Below are 25937 nucleotides of genomic sequence, written 5' to 3'. Positions count from 1 at the left end.
TTGACAGTTGGGGTCGAGAGAGTGGCTCAGAAGATGACTTCCTTTAACCCCTCTCCTCTCACCCGGGCTTTTCTTGTAGCTACAACGGTTGTCATCGTCCTCATTGCGTCCCTTGGGCACCATCATTACCATCGGGCGCAGCCTGTTCTCGCTTCTACCACTGCCACTATCAGTCCCTCCACGGCCAGCCCAACCATGTCCAAGGAAATGATGCGCGCCATCGTCATGCACGAGATCGGTGGGCCTGGAGTACTGAAGCTCCAGACGGTCCCCAAACCGATCCCCACCGCCGGCGAAGTGCGCATCCGCGTCAAAGCTTTTGGACTCAACCGATCCGAGCTGTTCACTCGCCAGGGCCATTCTCCCGGGGTGAAATTCCCGCGTGTGCTCGGAATCGAGGCAGCCGGGCTTGTCGACGATGCCGCTCCAGAATCAGGGTTTCACCAGGGGGAGGTAGTCGTCACCGCGATGGGAGGGATGGGACGTACCTTTGATGGAGGATACGCCGAATACACAGTGGTACCCGCGATCCAGGTGCGACGCATCAACACGACCGCTGCATTCGGGCCGGATAGGCCTGTGCCATGGGATCTGCTTGGGGCCCTTCCTGAGCTTATGCAGACAGCGTGGGGATCGTTAGTGACCAGTCTTCAGCTGGGGTCCAACGATCGACTGCTGATACGGGGAGGAACCACCAGCGTAGGTCTGGCCGCTGCAACCCTCGCTCGATCCCAGGGTGTCTCCGTCACTGTGACCACCCGGAACCCAGCGCGCATCGAGTTTTTACGTGGACTCGGCATTGACGACGTCATTATAGACAGCGGGTCGATCCTTTCCGAGGTCCAAAAACGAAGCCCGTTCAGCAAGATCCTCGAGCTGGTCGGAGTCACCACCTTGGAGGACTCCCTGCGATGTGCAGCACCCGGTGGTACCGTCTGCATGACGGGCATTGCGGGCAACAAGTGGACCTTCGACCAGTTCACCCCCATGGCCTCGATTCCGACTTCGGTCAAATTGACCACCTATGCCAGCAGTACGGAAGCCCTCCTAAAAACGCCCCTCGAGGAAATTGCCCGAGACCTGGCTGCGGGGAAGATGCAGTTGCCCATTAAGACCTTTCCGTTCGACGGCATTGTGGAGGCACATCGGTTGATGGAGGAGGGTGCCTTGGCGAAGATCGTCATGTTAATCTAGGATCATTTTGCAGCACACCTAGCCCCATGTAGGTATAGACGATAAAAGTATTAGCAATTTTAGCCCCTTTCTGAATTACCAACCCACGTTGGAAGTACTAAGACGCGTAGAACACCATGAGGCATGAGGGCGTGCGTAATCCAGGCGCTTGAGGTGCGTGCGCGTAATGGCGTAAACGCGTAATCCAGGAAAGTTGGTCCAGCCGGATGGAACAATGGCTATCCCGTGTCACGTGGCTTCCCGCACGCTACGGAGTATCTGAGATCATTCAACTTCAAGCACCGACATACTTGCTATTGCTTGCTGTGAGATACGAGCGAAAGTGTTCTACTCTTAATAGACCCGAGCCGGGATAACAGGAGAGGATGACAGGTGTCAGAACAAGGTCCCGAGCCTTGGATTCCCGGCCCGATCCTCCGCCGCATGCAAGATGGTCTGGTGTAAGACCACTCCAAGAGGATTATTCCTTGCGGGGATCCCACCGGCACCTCAAGATTTCCCCATGAATGAATCTCTAGGAGGCTGATGTCCCCTCAGGAAATGGCGGCTTCATACCGGTATCTACCCTGTGGGCTGGCCGTCCCTCCCGAGCCGCGCGGCTCATCTGGGACTCTGTGATCTTGTTTTTTATAAATCTGCCCATCATGCAGTAAACAATGGGCTGTTCTATCAACAGAGACCTACACCGCTCACTCCTGCAATCATGTCGTTCAACACCCCATCTATGTTAGTCTTCGGACCTCAGTCGTCAACTCCATCCCTAGAATGCCTGGCTCAGCTGCAAAGTGTCCTCGGGTCCGAATCCAAATCCCACCTGCAGTCCCTTCGTGCTGCAGTAGAGAGAGCCTTCACCGTATGGCCCATGTTGCTGGCATCAGATCTCTCCTTGGCCGATCTCCCCGGGGACCAATACATCAAGCAACTTCTCGGCCTGGTTTCAGCTGATATCGACCCAGCTGTCGTCCGCGTGGGCGATCTACCGAGCACCGTCGTGACGCCTTTGACGGTTCTGTTGCATCTCGCCCAATATCTATTGTACGTCGGTTCAGGCTCAGCCCACGGCATATCAACCCATTCCCAAGTTCTAGACCGAGTCCGACTTCAAGGAGGTGTCCAAGGTTTCTGCACGGGCCTGTTGAGTGCAGTTGCGGTTGCAGGAAGCCATGACGAGCAAGAATTGATACACCGGGCCAGCACTGTCCTACGACTGGCCATAGCCATTGGTGCCTGTGTTGACGCAGACGCACACGGCCAATCGTCATCTAAGGAAGCCGGCTGCATAGTAGTCAAGTGGTCAAATGAGGAGGGCAAAGCACAGCTGCTCCGCTCTCTTGCCCAAACTGCAGGGGTACGGGTTCTCTCCTTATCTGTCTCTTGGAATCCCTGTCTTTGATTCAAGTTGCTAATCTGGGCCGGTTTCACAGGCATATATCTCTGTGTACCCCGATGGCAATGCTGCCACCGTCACTGTACCCACCAACGCAATGGCTACCTTATCACAAACCCTCCAGACCCACAATCTGGTGGCCATTCCGCTTGACATGCGTGGACGATTTCATACCACGGAACATGAATCAATTGCTGGTCAATTGAAGCAGTTGTGTGCTATGACTCCCGATCTGCAGCTGCCGCGAGCGTCGGAGCTACTAGTGCCCGTTTTGGGCAATGATGGACAGGCTCTTCCTTGTGATACATTCCTCCACGACCTCCTTATCGATGCAATACTTGTCCAGACGTGCAACTGGCACGCGACGGCGTTGACTGCCGTATCCAATCTTAGCACAGTTACTGCCCACCCATCCTCTCAACTCATTCAGTTTGGAAATATCGATTGCATCCCGCCCTCGGTGCTGCGGACTCTCCCACATACCACCGTATGTCGGATGCCCAAGTCTTTGCTGGAGATCAGTGAGGTGGCTATAGACGCCTCTACTCCTGTTCAACCGCCACTGTCGGAGAACGCGGTGGCCATCGTGGGCATGGCCGGCCGCTTTCCCGGGGCGGATAATCTGGACGATTTTTGGTCGCTGCTCTGTGATGGTGCGTCGCAATGTCAGCAGATGCCAGAGGAGAGGTTTCACCGTCATGGTTTGCGCCGCTCCCCCAATGACAAGCTCGCCTTCTGGGGGAACTTTATCGCCGATATCGACTCATTTGACCACCGGTTCTTTCGCAAATCATCGCGCGAGGCCGCCAGCATGGACCCACAGCAGCGTCTATTTCTGCAGGTGGCTTATGAAGCGCTGGAATCGTCTGAGTACTTTTCCCGTCCCAGGGATCCATCGCAGGATGTGGGCTGCTACGTCGGGGTGTGCTCGTCGGATTACAATGACAACGTAGCAGTGCATGCTCCAAACGCCTTCTCGAGCCTGGGAACGCTGCGTGCATTTCTGACGGGCAAGATCAGTCACTTCTTCGGATGGACAGGGCCATCCATCACCTATGACACCGCCTGTTCCTCCTCTGCCGTGGCCATTCATGCCGCATGCAAAGCTATCCAGACAGGCGAGTGCTCCATGGCGTTGGCCGGGGGTGCCAGTCTGTACACCAGCCCCTTCTTCTACGAGAATTTAGCGGCCGCCTCATTCCTCAGTCCGACGGGTCCCACGAAACCCTTCGATGCGAAGGGAGACGGCTATTGCCGGGGCGAAGGCGTGGCCTTGGTAGTGTTGAAGCCCCTCTCCAGTGCGCAGGCCGATGGAGACCGCATCCTGGGGGTCATCGCCGCCACGGCCATCAATCAGAATGTGAACTCGACCCCCATCACTGTGCCTCATGGCGAGTCACAGGTGCGCCTCTATGAGAAGGTCGCATCCGATGCCGGGATCCATCCCCACGACGTCTCTTACGTGGAGGCTCACGGAACAGGCACGCCGGTCGGCGATCCCATCGAGCTGGCCAGTATCCGTCGGGTCTTCGGGGGCTCCACGCGCAAGAACCCCGTTCATGTTGCCTCGGTCAAGGGCAATATCGGGCACTTAGAAGGCGCCTCGGGGGTCGCATCCTTGATCAAGACCGTGTTGATGATGCGCCATCAAACAATTCCCGTGCAGGCCAACCACACCCAGCTCAACCCCAAAATTCCTCCCTTGGAGCCAGATCATCTCACAATTCCCCAGTCTACACAGCCCTGGAAGGCGCCTATGCACATCGCGTGCATCAACAACTATGGGGCCGCAGGGAGTAACGCAGCCATGATTGTGCGCGCCGCCGTGCCCACCAGGGGTTCCGATCAGTTCCGGGTGCTGCCCAAATACCCCGTTTATCTGGCGGCCAATTCGGCGGCGAGCATGCAGGCCTATGGCCTGTCTTTACTGAAATGCATCCAGACGTGGAGCCGCCAATACGGCGAACGTGACCTTCTAGCCAGTGTTGCCTTCCATTTGGCGCAGCAGCAAAACAAATCCCTGGCCCTAGGCTCCGTCGGCTCCGTGTCTTCCCTGCCCGAGTTGATCAAGTTGCTCGGCGATCCTCAGCCGCAACCGCGAGAGTCGCCAGCTGCCCGGGGGAAGGTAATTCTAGTTTTTGGTGGACAAACTAGCATGCATGTCGGCCTGAACCGACAGGTTTTCGAGGCCTCTCCCCCACTACGACGCCATCTGGACGCCTGCGATTCGGCCCTCCGGGCTCTGAATCTCGGCAGTATCTATCCGGCCATCTTCGACACCCAACCCATCCAAAACCTGGTGCTGCTTCACTCCCTCTTCTTTGCTATCCAGTACGCCTGCGCCCGGGCCTGGATGGATAGCAATGTTCTCCCCGATGCCGTCATCGGCCACAGCTTTGGTCAGCTGACGGCGCTATGTGTCGCCGGTGTCTTATCCCTTGAGGATGGACTTCGGTTGATCACGGGGCGCGCAGCCTTGATGGGCAGTCACTGGGGGTCCGAAGGTGGATCTATGATCTCCCTGCAAGCTTCCTTGGACGTAGTTGCCGGTGTCATGGCCAGTGTCGATGCCCAGCTGGAAATTGCCTGCTACAACGGACCTCAAAGCCATGTCCTTGTTGGGTCTGAGACCGCCATCGACCGCGTGGAGCAGCTGCTCCAGCGAGAGGATAGCCCAGGGTCGCGGATCAAATACAAGCGGTTGGCAGTCACCCATGGCTTCCATTCACGGTTCACCGAGTCGCTGCTCCCTCGCCTCACCGAGTTGTCGAGGTCTTTCACCTTCCATGACTCCAGTTTCCCCGTTGAAACCTGCTCCGAGCACAGCAGCTGGTCGAGCATCACGGCCGATCGCATTGCGGAACATACACGGACGCCGGTCTACTTCGCACAGGCGGTGCGACGATTGGAAGAACGGTTGGGGCCGTGCATTTGGCTGGAGGCAGGCTCCGGGTCGGGGGTAACGGGGATGGTGCGCAATGCCCTGGTTGATCCATCACCACACATCTGCCAGTCCCTCGACCTGCGCGACCCCGCCGGCCTGTCGAACCTGGCCGATACCACCGTGCAATTGTGGAAACAGGGGCTTGACGTGGGATTCTGGCCCTTTGATCGTCGCGACCGCCATCACTATGTGGACCTTCTCTTGCCGTCGTATCAATTTGAGAAACATCGGCACTGGCTAAAATGGCAGCCATCCGGGATGGCCACAGCCGCGGCCCTCTCGGCCTCGGAGACGGGTCCGTTGGATCCCGTTCTCCTGTCTCTGGTTCGGCACCTGGATTCAGACCATCAGGACGCCGAGTTCGCCGTCGATCCTCGCAGCGAGCAATACCGGTCACTAGTGGAAGGGCACGCGGTTCTCGCGCAGCCCCTGTGCCCGGCTCCCTTGTACGTCGACCTAGTCGCACAAGCCGCACTCGCGCTTGCAGGTGACGCGGGCGGAGTACCGAGGGTCGAGAACCTGGAAATCCACGCTCCGCTGGGGGCGGGGGATAGACGCATCCAGCTCGAGCTTCGTCGCATCAACCCCATGACGCCGGCCTGGAAATTTTCCGTCTCCAGCCATCGACCTGCCACCCCGGCCAGCAGGGACCGCCATGCCACGGGAACGGTGCGCCTTGAGCAGGACACTGCCCGCCTGTCGGATGATTACGCTCGCTTCGAGAATCTGTTGGGCCCGGAGCGATACGAGCGGATTCCGCGAGAGCCACAAGCAGAGGCTCTCCAGGGGTCCCAGGTGTACAAGGCCTTTGGCAAGGTGGTAACCTACCGGCCCTACTATAAGGGAGTACGGAGCGTACATGCCTTGGGACGAGAGGTGGTTGGCCGGGTCCAGCTGCCTCAGCTCCCTCTTCCAGGGTCCTCCGATAATGCCACCAAGCCCACGGCTGCCTTGAACCCACGCGCAGTCGACAACTTCATTCAAGTGTCCGGCCTTCACGTCAACTGCCTCACCGATTTGCCGGAGAATGAGGTATATGTCTGCACAAAAGTCGATTGCGTTCAGGCCCGAGATCCGATCGAGGATAACGGTAACTGGCTCGTCTACTCCAGCTATCGCCCTGTGAGTGATAAGCAGCTCGTCAACGATATTTACGTCTGCGACGCGACATCCAAGTCGCTGGTGATGTTCATCTTGGGTGCGCGATTCACTAGAGTCCAAATCTCCAGTCTGGCCCGAGTGCTGTCCCGAGCCAATGATCGATCCTCGTCCTCGCGACCGGTCTCTCCTCCCCCTTCGGCGTCACTGGCACCAATATCCCCTCTACCAATCGTCAGAGGTAATATGCGTCCAAGGAGTTTGAAGGCCACCGACCCAGTTGCGGCTCGAGACCTGGGTGCGGAGCTTCGATCCCTTCTGCAACGGGTTGCCGAAGTGCCGGCCGCGGAAATCCAGGATCAGGCGAGTTTCGACGACTTGGGTATTGATTCCCTCATGGTCACCGAAGTTCTGAGTGAAATTAACAACTCCTTCGCCGTGTCCATCTCAATGGACGAGTTTGCAACCATGACGGATATCAAGGCCATTGTTGTCGCCCTTCACCGGTTGCTCGGAGTTCCAGCCTTTGGCTCGGGATCTGCGACCCCATCGGACACCGACTCAGAGGACGAGATCTTTGATGGGGCACAGTCGTTGACCCCCGGCCCCAGCTCCGGGGCCAGCACGCCCCCCGCGGTCGACGAACCCTGCAAGGGTCCAAGTGTCGTCGACAAGCTGAGCCATCTTTTGGCGGCACATCTGGAGTGTCCTGAGCCTATCTCCCCAAAGGCCAATCTGGCCAACTTGGGGTTGGATTCGTTGCTCTGCATGGAACTGGCAGCCGACATCAAGCAGGACCTTGGGGCAGATGTAGACATGGTCCTTCTCGACCAGCAGTCCACATTCGAGGACCTCATCAAACTGGTCGACCAGGCCCTGCCCGATACTAGTTCATATTTCGGGTCCGTCCGCAGGCCTCAACTCCCAAAGCAAGGAGCAGATACGTATCTGCAGCCCAGCCTAATACCAGCTGCGGGTGCCACGGATGACTCTCTGGTGGGAGCCCAAGCCGCTTTTGAACGCATTCGATTCGACTACGACCAACATGCACAAACGTCTGGTTTCGCCAACTTTTGGACGAGCGTATACCCCACCCAAGCCAGGCTGGTTCTGGGCTACACAGTCGAGGCCTTTGCCCGGTTAGGATGCGATCTGGCCCGCCTTCCGGTTGGTGAGAGCTTGCCATCCATCTCCTACCTGCCCAAGCACAAGCCACTTGTACAACAGCTTTACCGCATTCTTCAAGACGGGCAACTCGTGGCTATGGATGGCTCGACTCTGGTGCGGACCGACCGACCGGTCGATGCCACCCCTACTACTAGGATTTTCGAGCAGCTCCGAAGTCGAGCGCCCCAGCACGCTATGGAGCATCAGCTACTGCATCTGACGGGGTCCCGACTAGCCGAGTGCCTGACCGGGGCGGCGGATCCCTTGGACATCCTCTTCCGATCCAAGGGGAACCGCACCGTGCTGGAGGCGGTCTACGCCAAAGGCCCGATGTACGAAGCCATCTCAGAGCAGCTGTGCAGCTTCATTGATCAAGCCTTCTCCTCGCCTTCCTCCACGGCGGCGCCCTTTGAAATCCTGGAGCTGGGGGCTGGGACTGGAGGCACGACGCGGTATGTGGTCGAGCTCCTGGAACGGCGCGGCATCCCGTTCCACTATACCTTCAGCGACTTGTCCGGATCCCTCGTGGCCGCCGCCCGGCGGAAGTTTGGGGCTCAGCACCCATCCATGCGCTTCCAGGTGGTCGATATCGAAAAGGAGCCCGAGGAGGCGCTGCAGGGCCGGTTCCACGCTATCATCTCTACCAACTGCATCCATGCCACCCGGGATCTGGAACTCTCGACTCGGCATATCCGCCATATGCTACGACCGGACGGATTTGTCGCGCTCGTCGAGTTCACCCGCAACATGTTCTGGTTCGATCTTGTCTTTGGCCTCCTCGACGGATGGTGGCTCTTCTCTGACGGGCGGCCGCACGTTCTCGCATCCGAATGGTTCTGGGATGCCAGCATGCGTCGTGCAGGGTATCAACACGTCTCCTGGACGACCGGTCCCTCGCTCGAAGCACGCACCCTGCGAATCATCGCCGGGTTTAATGCACCCCCCACGGATCCATCCTATGTCCCTGGGCGAGCCCCTAAGGATGCGGAGACCAAGATGGAACTTGTGCGCTACAAGCAGCAGGACGGTGTTTCCCTTTTTGCCGACATTCACTACCCGCCTTCGTGGAAACCTTCGGACCCTCGACCCGTCGGTAAGTCTGTGTCCACGCCGTGTCTCTATTCCCGTCCTCCTGGTCAATGACTGACTGCTCTCGGCATGCAGCTCTCATGATCCACGGAGGGGGACACGTCATGTTGTCTCGCCGAGACATTCGTCCCAAGCAGACGGCGATCCTGCATTCAAAGGGATTTCTGCCAGTTTCTATCGACTACCGCCTCTGTCCGGAGACAACCTTAGTAGAGGGCCCGATGTCTGATGTCTGTGACGCCTTCCTCTGGGCCCGGTCAGTCCTCCCCACCCTCCCACTGCTGTGCCAGGACCTGCGCATCGACGCATCCCGCATCGCTGTGGTAGGCTGGTCCACGGGTGGGCACCTGGCCATGACAACCGCTTTCACCACCCTACAACGCGGACTGGCGCCCCCCACGGCCATAGCGGCTTTTTATTGCCCCACCGACTACGAAGACTCTTGCTGGCAGCATCCTAATTACCCGGAGAACAGCCGCGAGCTGGCGGTCAGGGCTGCGGGCTATGACCTGCTGGAGGGGGTGCATGAGCGCCCGATCACTGGCTACCAGGTACCTGCGAAAAAGCGGGCCGTGGGCGGCTGGATGGCACCGGACGACCCGCGCTCGCGGATTGTCCTACACATGAACTGGAAGGGCCAATGCTTGCCGGTGCTCCTACGCGGGCTGCCGAGGCCCGGTGCTATATCTCCGGAGCAGAGACAGGCTCTCATCGCCCAATCACAGCCCACCAAAGAGGAGGTCCAGGCGATCAGTCCCTATGCGCAGATTTGTCAGGGCCAGTACACCACGCCCACGGTGGTGGTGCATGGAACAGAAGATGATCTGATTCCCTGGGTGCAGAGTCAGCGGACGGTAGAGGCGTTGCAGCAGCGGGAAGTGGATGCAGAACTGCTGCTGGTCAAGGGCAAGATCCATCTCTTTGACCTCTATGCGGATCCCGATGGCACCGGAGGCGAAGCCGTGCACAAGGCTTATGAATTTCTGGCCCGTGAGGTTTTCGGTCGTCCAACTTAATCGGTGCTTTTGTTTTTGTTTTTTTTTTTGTTGTTTTTTTTTCCTCTATGCATAGCTTGTCGTGTTTTTTGATCCAACCGCTCCTGGAAGTTTCACTGTCTGTATTTCTATCCAGACTGAAGTCGGAATACGGAGTACGGAGTACTAGTTGTGTGGCAATAACATCCAGCTGTACTGGGTACCAACTCCAACCGGACAACATTTATATATCGTACTAATTTTCCACGCACAGAAATGAAGCTAGCACACCTCAACTAGTAGTACCCAACACACTAACATTACGAACTCATTATCTATTTAAAACCACATCTATTAAATAGCTGTAATCCAATCGTCCTACCAAGAAATAAAAAAACAATAACTTCGATGATGTTTAGTTGATTGTCCCGAAACCCTTATCCTACCGACCTCAGCTAAGAACGAACCAATCAGAACACTGCTCGGAAACGGCAGCAGCTACTACCTACCACATGCACGTAACGAACTTGCAACAATGCAGAGTTCAGAGAGAAGAAAAGAAAAGGGAAAAAAAGAAAAGAAACTCGTCAGCGACAGGATTCGAACCTGTGTACGCGAACGTATCAGATTTCGAGTCTGACGCCTTAACCACTCGGCCACACTGACTTGTGAGTAAATAAACAATCCGATGTAATGAAGCACCATTGGCTTTCTTGTATAGAGTTCAGAGGAGTATATCGAGATATCGCCATTAGTTGCTATTTGTTTATATATTCTGCAACTTTCCAGAGGAATATCAATAAAGCTATAAGTTGAATATTCCATCTGCAATGAGCGATCATGTGGAGTTTTATCACTCTATCGAATACGAGAAGCGGGTGTAGTCTGAAGTATGAGAGTGTAAGTTAGTCCTGGAAGGAGTTAGTATAGCAGTGCCCTTAGCCATGTTTCGTTGCCGTTTTCTGTCCGGTGTTATCTTCACCTCCTACACTGCCCGGCCTAGTCTTCCGCGTGTCTTCATGATATATATATGTAGTAGGGCGTTGCCAACTAGCATGACAATGATGACATGCAGGGCCGTATCGAGAAGACCCTAGTCATGCCATCATTTCTCCCCAGACATCAGATAGAATGAAGCTCTGTTATTATTTCATGCGAAACTTCGAGGTCCTTGCCGAAACATGATAATGTGCGGAGGTAGTATTCTGATGTCAAGGTTATCGGAGGCGAGATCCAGACTCACTGGCGTGGTCACCAATTCGTCATTACCTGCAAAACGACTTGGAGTTAGCCAAATATAGCATCATGTATTGCCTCGGAGGGGATCTTCCGACTCTGATCCAACGGTTTGCTATTAACGTCACCGCGGGAGTGCAGGAAATGGTTCGGCCGATGTACGGCGAGAGTAAGTGGCCTGAGAAGAAAGTCTAGCAAGTATGGACTGTGAGAAGCACTGGAGGGGAATCTTTGCTGATGAGAACGAGCGATTTGCCCAAGAGATTAGAAGCGTGGTCAGGCCTGTACACCTGCGGATGATTTCTTCTGAGGATAGGGATATCGAGGAAGAGGAGCAATGTACCCCGTTGGGTCTTGATATTTCCTGAGCTGGATTGAGGTGAGAGCTTGCGTGAGTGCTATGCTGTATGAAAACCGAAATAACATTGGTAGGTGTTGTGATCCATGTGCGGCCAAGGAAGCCAGGCACATGATCTTGCTGACATTGTTTGGGATTGACGTGAATGTGAGAGCATCTATGCAATATTTGCAACGAGCCTTAACTAACTGTGTAATCGCCTAGTACCGCAGAAGGACCCAGACATTTATGCAGTAAGCTGCCTTCCCAATATATACCACAGGCCAATGACTCCAACGTTTACCGATCCCAAGACTCCATAACCAGCATGATCGACAACCCAATCTCAATCGAATACACGAGGACCATACTTTCCTCAATGCTGCCCACGCTGAAGCATCCATTGAGGACCCTACCTACCACTCAAACCCCAAACATCCAGGCAAGATACCACACCCGAAAACCCACTCTTCAATAAAATTAGTCAACTGCAACCTACAACTCACACGAGACAGAAACACTCTGCCATCTCCACCACATATTACTACATCTCAAAAAACAAAAATGATATCAATGAACAAAAAATTGAACAAAAAGATCTCCCCGACTGGGAGTCGAACCCAGGTCTCCCGCGCTTGTTCCCGAATGGGATTGACAAGCGGAAATCATGACCGTTAGACCATCGAGGATCTTTGTTGAAGAGCGCTTCAAAATAATACTATAGTAGCTAGGCCTTCCAACATAAGGCCAGAATGAGTGAGTGCTTGGTTACAAAAATGCCAAGCACTAGGTAGACCCCACTGGACCAACTCCATCTTTCTAGAGTAGGTATCTATAGGTACCCTAAATAGACAACGCAACTACATTTACTATGAAACCGAGAAGGATAGCTAGTATTCACTCATATCAAAAGGTCACACTACTAGCATCTGCCATCTACATCACCAGGATCGATAGATACTACTACACTATCTAACTATATCATAGAGCGACCCTCCGGTACCAACCCAATGGATACCCAATCTCATCTCCCTACTTACGTAGTGACATTTGCAAGTTAACTACGGAGTACATGCCAATCAAACTCCCTTGTCTTATCAACAAAGAGAATCCCAATGCAACCAAGAATGAGAATCGCTGGCGAATGTAACCCATATCTAGATTCTACCCGGAACCAAACTCCGTGTCCTCCCGGAACCACCCCGCTCAACCAACAATGATAAATTAACCCTAACAGTGCCGAAAACGGTGAAAGCCCACCAGCAGCCTTATGTAGGTAAACCTCAATAAAAACAACATATCAGATCCTCGATGGTCTAACGGTCATGATTTCCGCTTGTCAATTCCACTCGGAAACAAGCGCGGGAGACCTGGGTTCGACTCCCAGTCGGGGAGATCTTCTTTTTTGCTTTCATTTTTGCCTTTTGGAGGGCCTGACACTGTATTTCAACGTGACTCTCAAAGTTAATCAATGCCTAGGTATCATTATCAAGGCTATGGTATGTATCCAAATGCGGGTTCCAACAGCACAATGCGAATCAAACGGAACCGCCCATGTTCAAGACAACAAAATAAAGGAGACAAGCCTCCCAGAGCAAGCTTTCTAGAGATTCAAGCACACGCACAAGAACATCTCCAAATCGCAGAACAGACCAGCTGAAACACCAACAACTACCCACCAACAATCGCCTAGTTGTCGACCCTGTCATTGACCGCTTCCTTGACCTGCGCCTTCTTGGCCTGTAGCAATGAGCTGACGTAGGCCAGCGACTCCTGCGACAGCACCAAGCTGGTCGTGATAATGGCTTTGCCGCTCGCGACCACTCCGTCTCCTCCACATTTCTTATACTCGGAACCATAGGTATCAAAGACATGACCCTTGAGGTCATAGACAAACCGCACAGGAAAAGAGACGCCATCTTTGATCGTTCCCTTGAGCGTGCTCGTATCCTCCCTGATGAACGGGAACGTTGAGTCGACCTTGCTCAGACCCTTATCTCCGAGGGAATCGGCCTGCGCGACGTATGGGGCAACATAACCGTAAGGCTTTGAGAAGTAAGGAAGAAATGGCTTGGCCAAGCGAGTGTAGCCTTGATCGGCATATTCCAGGGACTTTGCGGCGTACTTATTGGTCTTGAAGACTGTGATGGAGTCGGAAACAATAGGATAGGATGTCAAATGCTATCCAAGCGGTAGGATCAGCGCCCGTCACGGGCGATCGACAGCCAAGCATTAGAATTAGAACAACTCACATCGAGGAATTGAGAATGGACGGCATCCCCGTTTACAGAGTTCTCACCCATAGTGCCGTTTTCTGCGTGCGGCATAAGTTCCTATCGAATAGAAAAAGCATTAACACTAAACACTAGAAGGAAGTGTATGGACTATGGAGGGGTGGGTGGGCGATAAGATAAAACCCTTACCGGATAGTAGTGCGGTAGTCAGGTTGGGTGAGAGAAGCCCTGGGAAAAGAGATGAGGAACAAAGGGCGAGAGGCCAAATAAATAATGGGCCCGTGGCGGAAGGAAAGAAGGATGGAGCAGTCGAAATGATGAAGAATGAAGAAAGGGTGAAGGAAAGGGTATCACCTACCTATGTACGAGGAAAGTCGAAAGGAGCGGTTTTGGATGGACCGGAAGGAGGTGAACCGTAGTTAAATTTAAGGTAAATTCAGTTTGCTCAGAGGTGAGAACACGCCATCAGTCGATCCATGAGGCTTGAGTGATTTGATTTATTTTGTTTTGTGTCCAATTTGATTTATTATTTTCAATTTAGAAATTTATTTATTTTTTATTTTTCTTTCATGATGATTTTGATTGATCAGAAAGAAATTTTATCCCGCTGGCGGAGTTCGTCGCAGGCAGAGAGAGAGCGAGAGAGAGGTAGCAAGCATGTGATAGCGGGCCCGAAGGTGAACAAAGTCGCTTGGGGCCTTTGGAGGGGCAGCCGTTGGTTCCAGGAGGTTTTAGACCCTCGTAGTACGGAGTTAGTCGATTCGTGCTCAATCCGGCGGCTTCATCGTCATTATCATTTCACCTGCAGGGCCTGGAACCCCGGTGATGGCAGGAGGAACGCGACCCAAGATTGAAGGGACTAGGATCATGCGTCGTCCCATTCCGCGCCCTCACTCCGATAGCCCGCATCCGAATCCGCAGCGATGGCAGGCAACTCAAGCAATGGCAGAGCAGCAACAGTACTAAGTACCTAGTAGTACCTACCTAGGCCCAGAGCTGGCAGGTTGAGTTCAGACCCCTCGGAAAGCAGTGTCGAACCAAGCCACCCGCACCTTGCCTACATGATTTCTCTCCCCTTAGTCATGGAGTCATGGTTTTCAACAAGAATCGAATGATTTATGATTTTTGGCTTCGATAACGGCGGCAACGGTTGCGTTGTCGGGGTGGCAAGGGAGACCAAGTCGACCAGATAAGTGGCCGGTATTGGACAGGAAACTAGGGCCATGATTCGGAGCATTGCAGCGAACAACTACTAGTATGATGGAATCCGGAGTTGCGAACAGAGAGAGGCGTTGTTGGTCCTGGAAGGTTTGGCCTTGGTGCATGGGCTGATGGCATGTGATTGCGGGTCGCGGTCGCCCTCGTTGTTTTCTTGTCGGCGGCCGCCGGTTTGCCCTTCCTCTATTCACCTACTAGTCTGCTTTCCCCCGATGATGATGATAATCTGATGAATGTACTTGGGATCCTCCGACCATGCCTAATCCCTTCCCCACGACGACTATTTCAATGAGATTATTGATTATCTACCTACACTTCGTTTTGAAACCGGGTGGCAGAAGGCCTTTCTGAAATCCTTCTTCGTTCCTCCGATAAGACGGAACTCCTCCGTGGTTCGCTTCCGCATCCTTATCAGGGCGCTTGGATACGACTGTCACAAGGAAACCGGTCTCAAACAACCTAACGAGACACCGACTCGGCTGGAGAATAAACGTCGAGGATCAGAACACAGGACGGACTAGGTACTACGGACTACTGTGTGCCCCTTTTGTACCAGACAGGTAACCGCTCTCGTTGATCTCCTGCGGGAGGGGGCAAGCATCGTTGCGCCTGGACCCCGTCTGGGGTTGGCAGCGCCCTGGGAATCTCATCAGTTCCCATCATTTCCCGCCGTCCCTGTGCGTAAGAGATGATGTCTTACAGTCTTAGAATCCAACCTGCTCCGTACATTCCAGGTTAGTATGGCTTGATCCACCCGTCAGTCTCGGCACTAACTACGCCATCCGTCTGGTGGCAGTCCTGCAAGTAGATAGATAGTATGTACAGCTCTTTCACACGACGATTTGGTAAATCCAAGCAAGCTTTGACGGAAATTTGCCCCCCATGTGGTTGTATTCACGAGCTCGCCCTCCAGTTAGGTCCCTTTTAGTGCTGACCATGTGCGTCGTACTTCTGTTCATGCGGCACTGATTGCCATCTAATTTTGTTTGGTTGTCCATCGACTGTAGGTAGGTCAACGCTAGCATACCCGGAGGCCAATCCATAATCCCGGATCCCGGTCGATTTTGGCCTAATTGGAGTGTAACTAATGTAGTGTCTTGGTGCTTACGAGACTCAAGTTTGGTAATTGTTCCGCGGCAAATGCACGTTTGTCTCTGACGCCTGGATGAATGTCAGACCTGTACTTCCCCTCCTCAACACATTTCTCAAATTCCCCAGCAATTGAAACCACCGGTCACTGTCGGTGGCTTTCTGCATCACCTGGCTGCGTATATCATAAGCACCAATACATTCCCTGCTGCCCTGAAGGATCCCCAGCATCCTACAGTCTGTCCGAATTGCAAATACATCCACCCGGCCATTATCTAGGCCGGATCCGAAGGATTGTCGCACTACCGCCAAAGCCCAACGCCTAGACGGCTGCTCCCTCCCTCGGGTAAGGAACAACGTGCACAGATCGCAACCTCTAATTGCACTTCCTCATTTGCGAGGTACATGGGGTCCATGTACCTAGCCAGCGCAAGTACGCGCTACACCTACCTTCCAGGTACCTAGCCCCCGAAGGCCCGAAACCGGACAAGTCCTAACGTCATCTAGACGGAGGGGCAACATCCGTGCGAACATGGCCTCCCTGTAGTAGTGGATGGAACCAAGGTAACAGACCGTTTCTAGTCTCTACTCTCTACAGATAAATGACATAATCCCCGGAGTAGGTCTGGCCTACGTTTCTATGGGTGGGGATAGTTTCTCCTCAACTCCGCTTTTACCCCAGCATGCGGGATAGGCTGGGATTCATGTACGGGGATTATTGGCCGTGCGGGGAGGGAAGCGCAGCTGCGGTGGACGGAAGTCGGTTTCCAACAGGTTTAAAACGGACCCGACACTTCCCTTCTGGCAGAACTAATCAAGGGCTGTAACTGAATAGGTCCATTGAACTCGGATGATTTGATAGGAATCCCAGGGCCGTGCTCGTTGCTTAGATCATTGATCGGGTTGTCGTCGAATTTAGTAGACTGGAATCTCTTTCCCGATTCGACCGGCTGTAGTGGAAGTCCGTTCGTGCAGTAGTAGGTAAGGTGTCGTGATTATAATCAAACACATGGAAAGCCGGGTATTCCTAAACAAAGAAAAGAAATTGAATTTGTTCATATTTTCCTTTTCATTTCGAGACGGACGCCAGATCTGAGTGGCCTCCCTCATGATAAGAAAAATCGGCCAAGTCCTGGACCTGTACATCGACACATTCCCATTCTTATCTCGTGCTATGGTATACTTCACGTGATCCCATGCTTATGAACCGGATGTCTTCGACGCTTTGCTTTTTCCCTTTGCCTCATCTAAGACCTTGCGCGCTCAAACGACAAAACGCCCCATATTATCCCGTTTAGAAACCTGTACAACGTCAGCACGCGACCACCGCATCGAAATGGAGGTGTAAACATACGCAGAGGAGTGAAGAACCATCTGTTCTTGCCGCTGGTGTAGCGGTCCTCAAGAGCCTTCTTGACGTTCTTCTTGGCGTCCTCACGCTGGGAGACCTCCTTGAAGGTCTCGGTGGAGACGGCACCCTTGAGACCCTCGAGCTCGAGAGTGTAGCGGGTGGGCATCAAGTGGTTGTAGTTGACGACCTTGATGAAAGGCTTGATGCGGCTGCGCTTCTCGACAGTCTTCTTACCCATGCGGCGGGTGACCTTGAGGGGGTAGCGCTCGATACCGGCGACGATGGCGTAAGGGAAGGGGTGCGCCTTGGAGCCAGTGTCGTTAGGCTGGACAATGACGACCTGTCATATCGCAAAAGACCCTCGTCAGCACATATCCTGCAGATCCGTCCGTTTCCCATCCAGTCCGTATGTTCATTCTCCTCGCTCGTTTGTCATAGCCCAAGTAGATCGATTCCCATCTCTTCCAAGTCGCGACAAAAACGGCGTCCAACCCATCTCGCCTCCGGATGTATATATATGTATTCCCTCGCCAGAAAATGGAGCAGATCGATGTCGTACCTTCTTACCGGCGTAACGGCCACGGGTGATGATGGCCACACGGCCCACTTTCATGACTATCGCAACATCCTGTCAGCTGGGATCGAAGACGAAAAAAGCAGAGTCGAGGTGATTCGGAATTTCACTAACACTTCATTGTGAAAGTCCCGGTGAGCGGCAGGTCGATGGGGTGGTTGTCGATGTGCTTCGGTCGAGTAAGTGAGGTTCTCCGCGCTCGACGTTCTATTTTTCTGAGTGAAGAGGGCTCAGGGCTTTGTGTGCCAAAATCTCATTGGTCACCTTACCGACAGAAAGCTACTAGCCGCTCTGGGAATGTTTCTCCAAGGGGCTTAGTGCCCGAGTTTCGGGAGGCCGGACAAACTGACCGCCTAGATCGGGTCTTGGCCTTTTGTTTACCGGACAACCACCAATGCATCGGTTGCTATGACGGGCGCCTTGATGTGTACGCCGCACATTGGATCGGGCTTCCGTTGATGCCCCATGAGCTACCGTTCCTCTCAGCCATCAACTCCACTTGGATGTTTGACTGGATCTTATATTAACTGTTCTCCTCTGGAGTCGGCTCTTCCCTCGGTCTTGTCCACCGCCTCGTCGCATTGTTTTTGTCGCCGTCCTAATTTCCCCTCATCTCTCCCTAGCAAGCGCATTTGTATCAGCATTTGATTTTAATTGTCTTTCCTGTTCCTTTTCCTGCGTTGCCGTTCATCCGCTTCCAATTCCCCTCGCCTGCTGCGTTTTTCTAGCTTTGTTTTGACGAATTGACATGCCCTTACGACCCTGACTGCTTTGCTTGTGATGATCATTCCTCTTGCGCATTCCAGATATCCCCCGATCGACTTGCTTTTAGTTTCAACATCGACAGACATACCCAGTTTACTTGTTTAACGACATTTTGAGTTACAATATGCCCGCGCACACTCGTGACGGTTCCCGCGACAGGGAACTAGTCATTAGACATCAGTCGGTGCCAATGTATGTGCGAACTCTATATCTGAGTCCCTCCCCCATCGGCAAGCATAAATCGTACCAGGCTGACCGTGAATCGTGGAAACGAAGGTGGGACAGTTCGGACCCCGAACGGGCACCCCCTCCGCTACCCATGAACCCCGTTGCTACCAGCCCTGTAACCAGAGGAAATGTCTCCCCGGGCATCCAAGCCGTGGCGGCGAATTTCCAAGAAAAGATGCGCGAAAACTCCCCGAGTCCGTATACGACCAATCCCATGCCGCCAAAGTCTCCAGAGAAGTCCCTCATCAAGGGTCAATTCCACAGGCGCATGCAATCTTTACAGAATACAGATGCTCGCAATGAGTTCCTCAATTACCTGGAGAGCCGGTCACCAGAACGGCCTCTCCGCGCATCGACCATGGACCAGAGCCCCAAACAACACGAATTAACGCCGACGAACCCCCCTAGCTCATCAGACTCAAGAGAGAACGAGCATGAGCCGCCCAATCTACTCATTTCCAACCGTTACCTTTCCAGACCAATTCTCGGCGAAAGTACTCCTCCATCTGCAACTATGTTAGCCCTGCAGAATATGCAGCTGCCTACCGAGAGTGAACCACAACCGAAGAGTAACGATGCAGATCCATTTATCGGGCCTCGGCGTCCCGACAATCACAGCTTTGAGTCGCTGTCGACCCAGATCCACAGCCTCACAGACATGACGAGCAATCTTCAGCGCGAGATGGCTCAGCTGAGCCGACGAAGCAAGGATAATGCTACAGACCTGGTCAGCCTCAAAGCTGCAACTAATGCCCGAGATGAAGACATCCGCAAGAGCCTCCGTGAATTGTCCTCCAGCCTAGCTGCAAAGTTCCTTGATCCTGATGCTGCCACAAGGTGGGACTTCAGTACTATCCTGGGTTCTGAGAATGGTATTAACAACAGGGAATCGGATAGTTCTCCGAGTTCGAAGAAAAGCTATTCGGCGCCACGAATGTCAAGTCCTAATCCATTTGCCGCAGCGATGGAACGTGAATTGTGTGGATCACCTACGCCTGTTTCTGATGGTTCCGCCAGCATCGCATTGCTAGAGAAGGTCCTACGAGAGATGGCGACGAAAGAAGGCCAAGAAAAACTCCAGGAACTGGTCGAAGAAATCAAAGCCATGCCCGCCTCCGAAGCTCCCAGAAATGATGAGATTATCACCAAGATGCTTGAAGAGATTCTCGACCATGTGAAAGACGACCCAGGGAGCAAGGCCCTGATACGCTCTCCGGGTGCCGCCGGTGTTCCTCTACAGGGAAATACCGATGCTTCCGATGAGCATATGTATACACCTGACATGGAGCTCATGGATGCTGGAAACGCCCGTGGCCCGGAACGCTCTTTGGTGCTGGCGGATGGCCAAATGGCGGACGAGATGCTCGCGATCATGAAAAGAGTGAAAACTAGTGTCATTGAAGGAGGCGGCATGACGAACGAAGTCAAAGCTCTCGTACGAGAATTGCGGGGAGAGGTTTTAGGGATGGGTCGAAATCTCGCTCGACAAATCGAAGATGTTGAGGCTTCCCGGGCTATAGAAGACCGGCCGGATAGACCTACCCACGAGGAGCTGGCTGGTATGGTCGAAAACAGCCTACATGATCTCAGGGGTCAGCTGGCCTCAATCATCGACGAGAGCAGACGCCACTCATCTTCAATCTCGGAATTCCGAGCCGCCATGGATGGCGCAGAAATATACTCCATTGTCAAGAGGGCTTTGGATGAACTGGATCTGTCTTATCTACGCCCGGAGCCACAGGGTGTGAACATGGAGAAGGAAGAGATCCTGGAAACGGTGAGGGAGGCCTGGGAGACTTACAAGCCAGAGATTGAGTTGCAAAACTTTGGATTGGAACGTGAAGAGATCTTGGAGTGCCTGACCGAAGGGCTCAAAGAGTACAAGCCGCAGCACGAGGAGGCCGTTACCTACGACCAAGTCTTGGCAGCGGTCCAGGCCGGAATGCATAGTTTCGAGCAACCACCTAGTATCACAAAGGATGAGATTGTCCACACAATTCACGAGTGCCTTGCCAATTTCGAACCGCCCGCCCCTCGACCTTTGGAACGCGAACACTTCGACGGCCTCCGGGATGAGATTCTGCAGGCTGTCTCAGAGTCCGTTACATCCCAGAGTGCTCTCACAAGGGAGACTCTGGAGTCTGGACTTGGTCGGGACGAGATTCTGAGCGCACTTTCGGAAGGGCTTGAAGCGCACTTTGCGACGGCCAAGGAAACAGAGCATCCACACATCACCATAGACGACGTTGCCAACGTAATCAATGAAGCATTCATTGCACAGCAATCAGCCGTCAGCACCCATGTTCAGCCAAGCTTTTCCCGCGATGACATTCTTAACGCCATAGCCGAAGGGATGGAAAGCCAGAACTCTGTCACGAGAGAGATCGAACTCAATAGGGATGACCTTATGGAGGCTATTTCGGCCGGGCTGCAAGAGGCCAACGAGGCAAACCAAAGCGTTGGTGAACAGATGCTGGAACGTGTTCAAGAGCAACTAGATGGCATCAAGGAGGAAATGGGCCAGCATTTCTCGGCCAACGAAAGGGACTCGGAGCAGCTGCTTAATGCTGTCAAGGATGGGATCGCTGTTGTACGACAGGAGGTGGAAGGGTACGCTGCGACTGCATCTGAGGCTTCCGGCAAGCACGAAATCATGGACACCGTCAAGGAAGGGTTCCGGCTGTTGCAGGCTGACATGGAGAAGACAATCACGGAGACCGCCATGTCGAACGGCCCTCGTGGTAACCCGGATACGCCAGAGCTTCTTGATGCCATGGAGAAGGAGTTTGAACATCTGCGCCAAACCATGAGCTCCTTGCTGATCCGGAACAACGCACCCAACGAAAAGGACGAAATCCTTGACGCCATTCGCGACATCGCAGAACAGCAAAAGGCCGCGAAGAATGATGAGGTGCTTGCAGCCATTCGTGAAATTTCGGAAAAGGAAACCAGTACTCCTAGTGATGAGATCCTCGCATCGATTCGTGAGATGTTGGAGCAGCACAAGACTATGGACAACGAGGAAATCCTGGCTGCTATTCGCGAAACGTCCGAGCAGCAGAACAACGCAAGTAGCGATGAAATTCTTGCTGCTATTCGTGAACTGTCGGAGAAGCAAAGCAACACACAGAGTGACGAGATTCTGGCTGCTATCCGTGAAATTTCGGAGCAACAGAACAATGCGTATAGCGATGAAATCCTTGCAGCCATTCGTGAAATGTCGGAGCAGCACAAGGCTACGAATAATGATGAAGTGCTTGCTGTTGTGCGCGATATGTCGGAACAGCACAAGAGTACCGAAAGTGATGCAATACTCGGAGCTATTCGTGAAATCTCAGAACAATACAAGCCTACCAACATCGACGATATTACGAACATTATCAAGCAAGAATTTGAAGACCTTCGTCACTCCATGAACACGACCCTGGTCCGCGCAGAACCAACTGAGCCCAAGACCGACAAGGATGAGATTATTGCTGCGCTCCACGAAAGCCTGGAGGCCTTCAAGGACGAGAACAACCAGCCCAAGGAGGGTGGCGATAATGGGGCTTCTACTGGCGAGCTGATGGAAGCCTTGAATGATGGTGTCGGTACAATCCGGGAAGACCTGGCAAAACTGCTCGAAAGACCTGTTGAGATCGACTACTCTGAGCTCCTAGACGAGCTCAAGGAAGGCCTCAGCAGTCTAAAGACAGATCTTGAGATGCTGCGACAAGCCCAGAAAGAGAATGAGGAATACGAGACAACTCGGGGAGGAGAACTTGTACTTGCACGTGATTCCAACGCGGGCAATGATATTGAAGGTCTCAAGGCCCTCATCTCGCAGCTTCAAGTCAAAGTTGAGGCAATCGAGTCCACTCCTCGGGGTGCGGAGGCCCCGGAGGATATGCTGAAAAAAGAGCACCTCGACGAAGTTCTCCTTGGGCTGCACGAACTTCAGAGCTCTGTGACAGGCATTGTTGCTCGTGAGCAGCCTGTGGATGAGACGACAGCCAAGAAGGAGGATACAGACGCCATTGAAACGTTACTTCAGAACACCAAGGCGCAGCTGGATGAGATGACTTTCCCTGCTCCTGATGAGATCGCAAGGGCAGAGCAACTTGAAAGTGTGGAAGGTATCGTCAAGGAGACAAAAGAAGCGATCTCCGAACTTTGCACTCGGTTCGAATCGGAGTGCCCCACCAAGTCCGAAATTGGTACATTGGAGACTTTGATGAAGGATATGTGGATCGCACTCGACGAAATAAAGGGCAAGGGAGCCGAAGAGGAAAATGATGCCGAGAAGTTGGTCAAGGCAGACTTGCAGACCGTCGAAGCCATGATATTCGAGGTCAAAACGCAAGTGGAAGAGCTCAAGCTTCCCGACGTCGAGACTTTGCCAACCAAGACCGAGATCCAAGATCTTACAGCACTGGTGACCGAGTTCCGCGAGAAGGTCGATGCAGACAACGAGATGACAGGGCAAGCATTCGACGCCCGGAAAGTTGAACATGCCGGGCTTGCCGAAAAGATCGGGGAGGCTCGAGCCGTCGTGGAGGGGCTCGGGGACGAACTGAAGAGCAAGCTGGATGGCAGTAATGAAGGTCTCACCGAGCTCAAGCAGCTTCTTGAAGGCCTAGCCGCATCAGCAGAAAGCTTTACAACTGTCGAGAATGTCAACGAGCTCACGGAGCTGATCAACCGGGAGTTCGAGCGCGCCCGAGGCGAACAAGATGCGACCAAGCTCGAGAAGGAAGAGCGGGATGCTGCTGCCATGGTCAAGCATGATGAGACCAGGGCTGCCATCATTGTTGAGTTGGGCTCAAAGATTGACGAGAAGCTTGGCGAAATCGTAGCCAAGTACGAGGAGGCACAGTCCGCCATCGAAACTTCCCTTGAGACCAAATTCTCAGAGAGCGCAGATCGTGATAACGCCCACCTCGAGGCAGTCACTAACACCAAGGCTTTAGCCGAAGACATCAAGCTTGTCATTGGAACCATGGGAAACAGTGTCAACGAGGCTTGTGAGCGTATGTGCGCGGATGCTCAAACTTTCTTTGAAAAGGTCGATGTATCCTACAACAAGATGGAAGAGATGCACAATGAGGTCAAGACCCAGCAGGAGCAGGCTCGCTCGGATCTCGAACGCGCGGCAGCTGCCACTGATCGTGTTGAAAGCCAGCTACACGAGTTCCATCCCCAGGTGCTCGAGTCTATCCATGAGATTCTTTCCATCGTAGGGCAGCACTACGACCACGCCCAGCAATCTGCGCAGGACATCCGAATGGAACTTTCTACGATTCCCTCAGCTATTACCCCATTGCTCCCTGCTTTACCGCCGCCGGAGCCCGAGAAATACGATGATACCCAGGTTCAGGAGAAACTCAACGACATCCTGGATCGTGCGAAGAACAGTCAAGTTCAAGAAACGCTCAACACCCTCGTCGAACGCGTTACGAATAATCAAGTCCACGAGAAACTCGACGAGCTCCTGAGCCAGACTACCAGTACTAATGGTCAGGTCTATGAGAAGTTGAGCGAGCTTTTAGAGCATGCCACCAATTCCAACGGGCCTGTGCATGATAAACTGGATATTCTCATAGACCATGCAACCAACAATGACCAGTCAGTCACGCAGATGATGAAGCTGGACGAGATGCACAAGGATATCATGGATACGTCTCGCAGGATGAACGAGATGTTCGCAGCTCAGACCGCCATGGTGGCCGAAGACAACGAGCGACGACGGAAGGAAGCTGAAGAAGCGGCCATCGCCTTGGAGAGGAGAAACACACAGCGGGAGCAGGTGGAGGCCGAGATCATGACCCTTAAGGAGGAGAAAGATTCTCTGCTGAAGATACTCCAGAGCTTGAAATCCGAAAAGGATGACCTCGCCAAGCAGAACGCGAAGCTTAACAAGGAAGTCGCTGGGTTGGAGATGGCACTTGAGCTCCGACATGAAGAAATGCAAGTTATGGAAGAACGGGCCGATAGCCTTGAAAAACGGATCTTGGAAGGTGTTCTCGACCACGCTCGCAGTGTTCTCTTGAGCCGGCCGAACAGCGTGAAGAAGGGACGCGGATCCCGAGCTCGAGGACCCAGCGCTACCAGCACCGCCAGCACCGCCAAGGAGGCCCGCAACTTGCTTTCGAGCAGCGTTGGGTTAGCGTTGAGAAAGCGCGCGCCGACCGGGTCGCAGGCGGGATCTGTCGCGCCTTCCACCCCCAGCAAGGAACGGCGGATCTTCAGTCTCAGCAATGTGACGGGCAATCGCGGAGCCGGTGACCGGCAAGTGAGTGCTACCAGCGGGTTTGCAAGCCTGAAGCGGAGCCATTCGGTCCGGTCCAACGCTTCCCAGCGGAAGGCGTCCTGGGGAGGCCGGAGTTCGATAGCCAACAAGGAAAACGAGGTGTTTGCGGAGGAAGATGGGGAGGAGAGTGACGCAAGCACGGAGCGGAGGACCAGCTACACGGGAACCTATGCGGACAGCATGATCTATGGTACCAACAGCATGGTCTCCGCCGATCGACGGGTCAGTGCGGCTAGCTCCACCGGGTTGCGTTCCGTCGCGGATGAACGCGAGGGCTCCGATGAGGAGGACGCTCAGACGACCAAGGCAGACGAGGCGGATGAGGACGAGCTGGACCTGGATGAGGAGGGCTCGAAGATGGTGCTCTACGGACAGCACAGTGATAGCGGCCTCGGGCCGGAGGTCACGAGTGCTGCGGCATGAATGTCTAGGAGCACGAGGGGTCCTCGGGAGTAGCAGCATGACCCTCGTTATGAGTTGAGGGCGAGCAGTGTGATAGAGAATGTTCCTTGACATAGACCACCCGCGCACTTGGCCGAGCTGGATGCGGTATTGATAGGATCCTCGGTTCGGGCTTGGGTCCGGGATGGGTTGGATATGGGTTCCTTTCCTTTGTATTTCCTATGTTTTACGACTGATTATGCCTGATGTAACTATTCGATTCAACGAGAGAGAGGATGAATGAAGTTGTGTGCTGAGTTTACAGATTGGTGTTGTAGGACTATAGATGTAGTGGCTGTATTGTGTATACATTGGGAGATAG

General features: G+C 53.6%; 5 protein-coding genes and 3 non-coding genes across 8 annotated transcripts; 4 read left to right on the top strand and 4 right to left on the bottom strand.

Annotated features, from left to right (window-relative positions):
• Positions 1-195: 195 nt before the first annotated feature.
• Positions 196-1194, top strand: BO94DRAFT_559333 (zinc-binding alcohol dehydrogenase family protein; the record flags this gene model as incomplete). The annotated part of the gene is made up of 1 exon (XM_025614060.1): positions 196-1194. One exon carries the CDS (start codon positions 196-198, stop codon positions 1192-1194), a length of 999 nt encoding a protein of 332 aa, XP_025464305.1.
• Positions 1195-1897: 703 nt separating this feature from the next.
• Positions 1898-10159, top strand: BO94DRAFT_627062 (non-reducing polyketide synthase spyA; the record flags this gene model as incomplete). Its single annotated transcript, XM_025617387.1, has 3 exons — positions 1898-2542; positions 2619-8883; positions 8955-10159. 3 exons carry the CDS (start codon positions 1898-1900, stop codon positions 9893-9895), a joined length of 7851 nt encoding a protein of 2616 aa, XP_025464304.1. The 3' UTR covers positions 9896-10159.
• A 279-nt stretch (positions 10160-10438) lies between these two features.
• Positions 10439-10519, bottom strand: BO94DRAFT_t247. Its single transcript has one exon. It is a non-coding gene; the product is annotated as a tRNA-Ser (tRNA).
• A 1506-nt stretch (positions 10520-12025) lies between these two features.
• BO94DRAFT_t246 lies at positions 12026-12115 on the bottom strand. Its single transcript has one exon. It is a non-coding gene; the product is annotated as a tRNA-Asp (tRNA).
• A 616-nt stretch (positions 12116-12731) lies between these two features.
• Positions 12732-12821, top strand: BO94DRAFT_t249. Its single transcript has one exon. It is a non-coding gene; the product is annotated as a tRNA-Asp (tRNA).
• Positions 12822-12928: 107 nt separating this feature from the next.
• On the bottom strand, positions 12929-13754 carry BO94DRAFT_538370 (putative pathogenesis associated protein Cap20; the record flags this gene model as incomplete). Its single annotated transcript, XM_025612476.1, has 2 exons — positions 12929-13607; positions 13679-13754. Coding segments are annotated over 2 exons (568 nt in total), but the record flags the coding sequence as incomplete, so codon positions are not given.
• Positions 13755-17214: 3460 nt separating this feature from the next.
• On the bottom strand, positions 17215-18013 carry BO94DRAFT_588809 (60S ribosomal eL27 domain-containing protein; the record flags this gene model as incomplete). The annotated part of the gene is made up of 4 exons (XM_025615906.1): positions 17215-17269; positions 17318-17658; positions 17878-17933; positions 18007-18013. 4 exons carry the CDS (start codon positions 18011-18013, stop codon positions 17215-17217), a joined length of 459 nt encoding a protein of 152 aa, XP_025464302.1.
• A 587-nt stretch (positions 18014-18600) lies between these two features.
• On the top strand, positions 18601-25717 carry BO94DRAFT_206258 (uncharacterized protein). Its single transcript, XM_025606117.1, has 2 exons — positions 18601-18849; positions 18934-25717. The coding sequence occupies exons 1-2, from the start codon at positions 18782-18784 to the stop codon at positions 25595-25597; spliced, it is 6732 nt and encodes a 2243-aa protein (XP_025464301.1). The 5' UTR covers positions 18601-18781; the 3' UTR covers positions 25598-25717.
• Positions 25718-25937: the final 220 nt, after the last annotated feature.

This window comes from Aspergillus sclerotioniger (genome assembly GCF_003184525.1).
Source record: "Aspergillus sclerotioniger CBS 115572 chromosome Unknown BO94scaffold_27, whole genome shotgun sequence".
NCBI classification, from domain to species: Eukaryota; Fungi; Ascomycota; class Eurotiomycetes; order Eurotiales; family Aspergillaceae; genus Aspergillus; species Aspergillus sclerotioniger.
This window is presented reverse-complemented; position numbering and strand designations above follow the sequence as displayed.

What these genes read in the sequence shown, in the direction of transcription:
- BO94DRAFT_206258 (XM_025606117.1), top strand. Translation starts at nt 18,782, where the DNA reads ATGCCCGCGCACACTCGTGACGGTTCCCGCGACAGGGAACTAGTCATT. An exon ending in AGACATCAGTCGGTGCCAAT is followed by an intron (nt 18,850 to 18,933) that starts GTATGTGCGAAC and finishes GTGGAAACGAAG; the next exon opens with GTGGGACAGTTCGGACCCCG.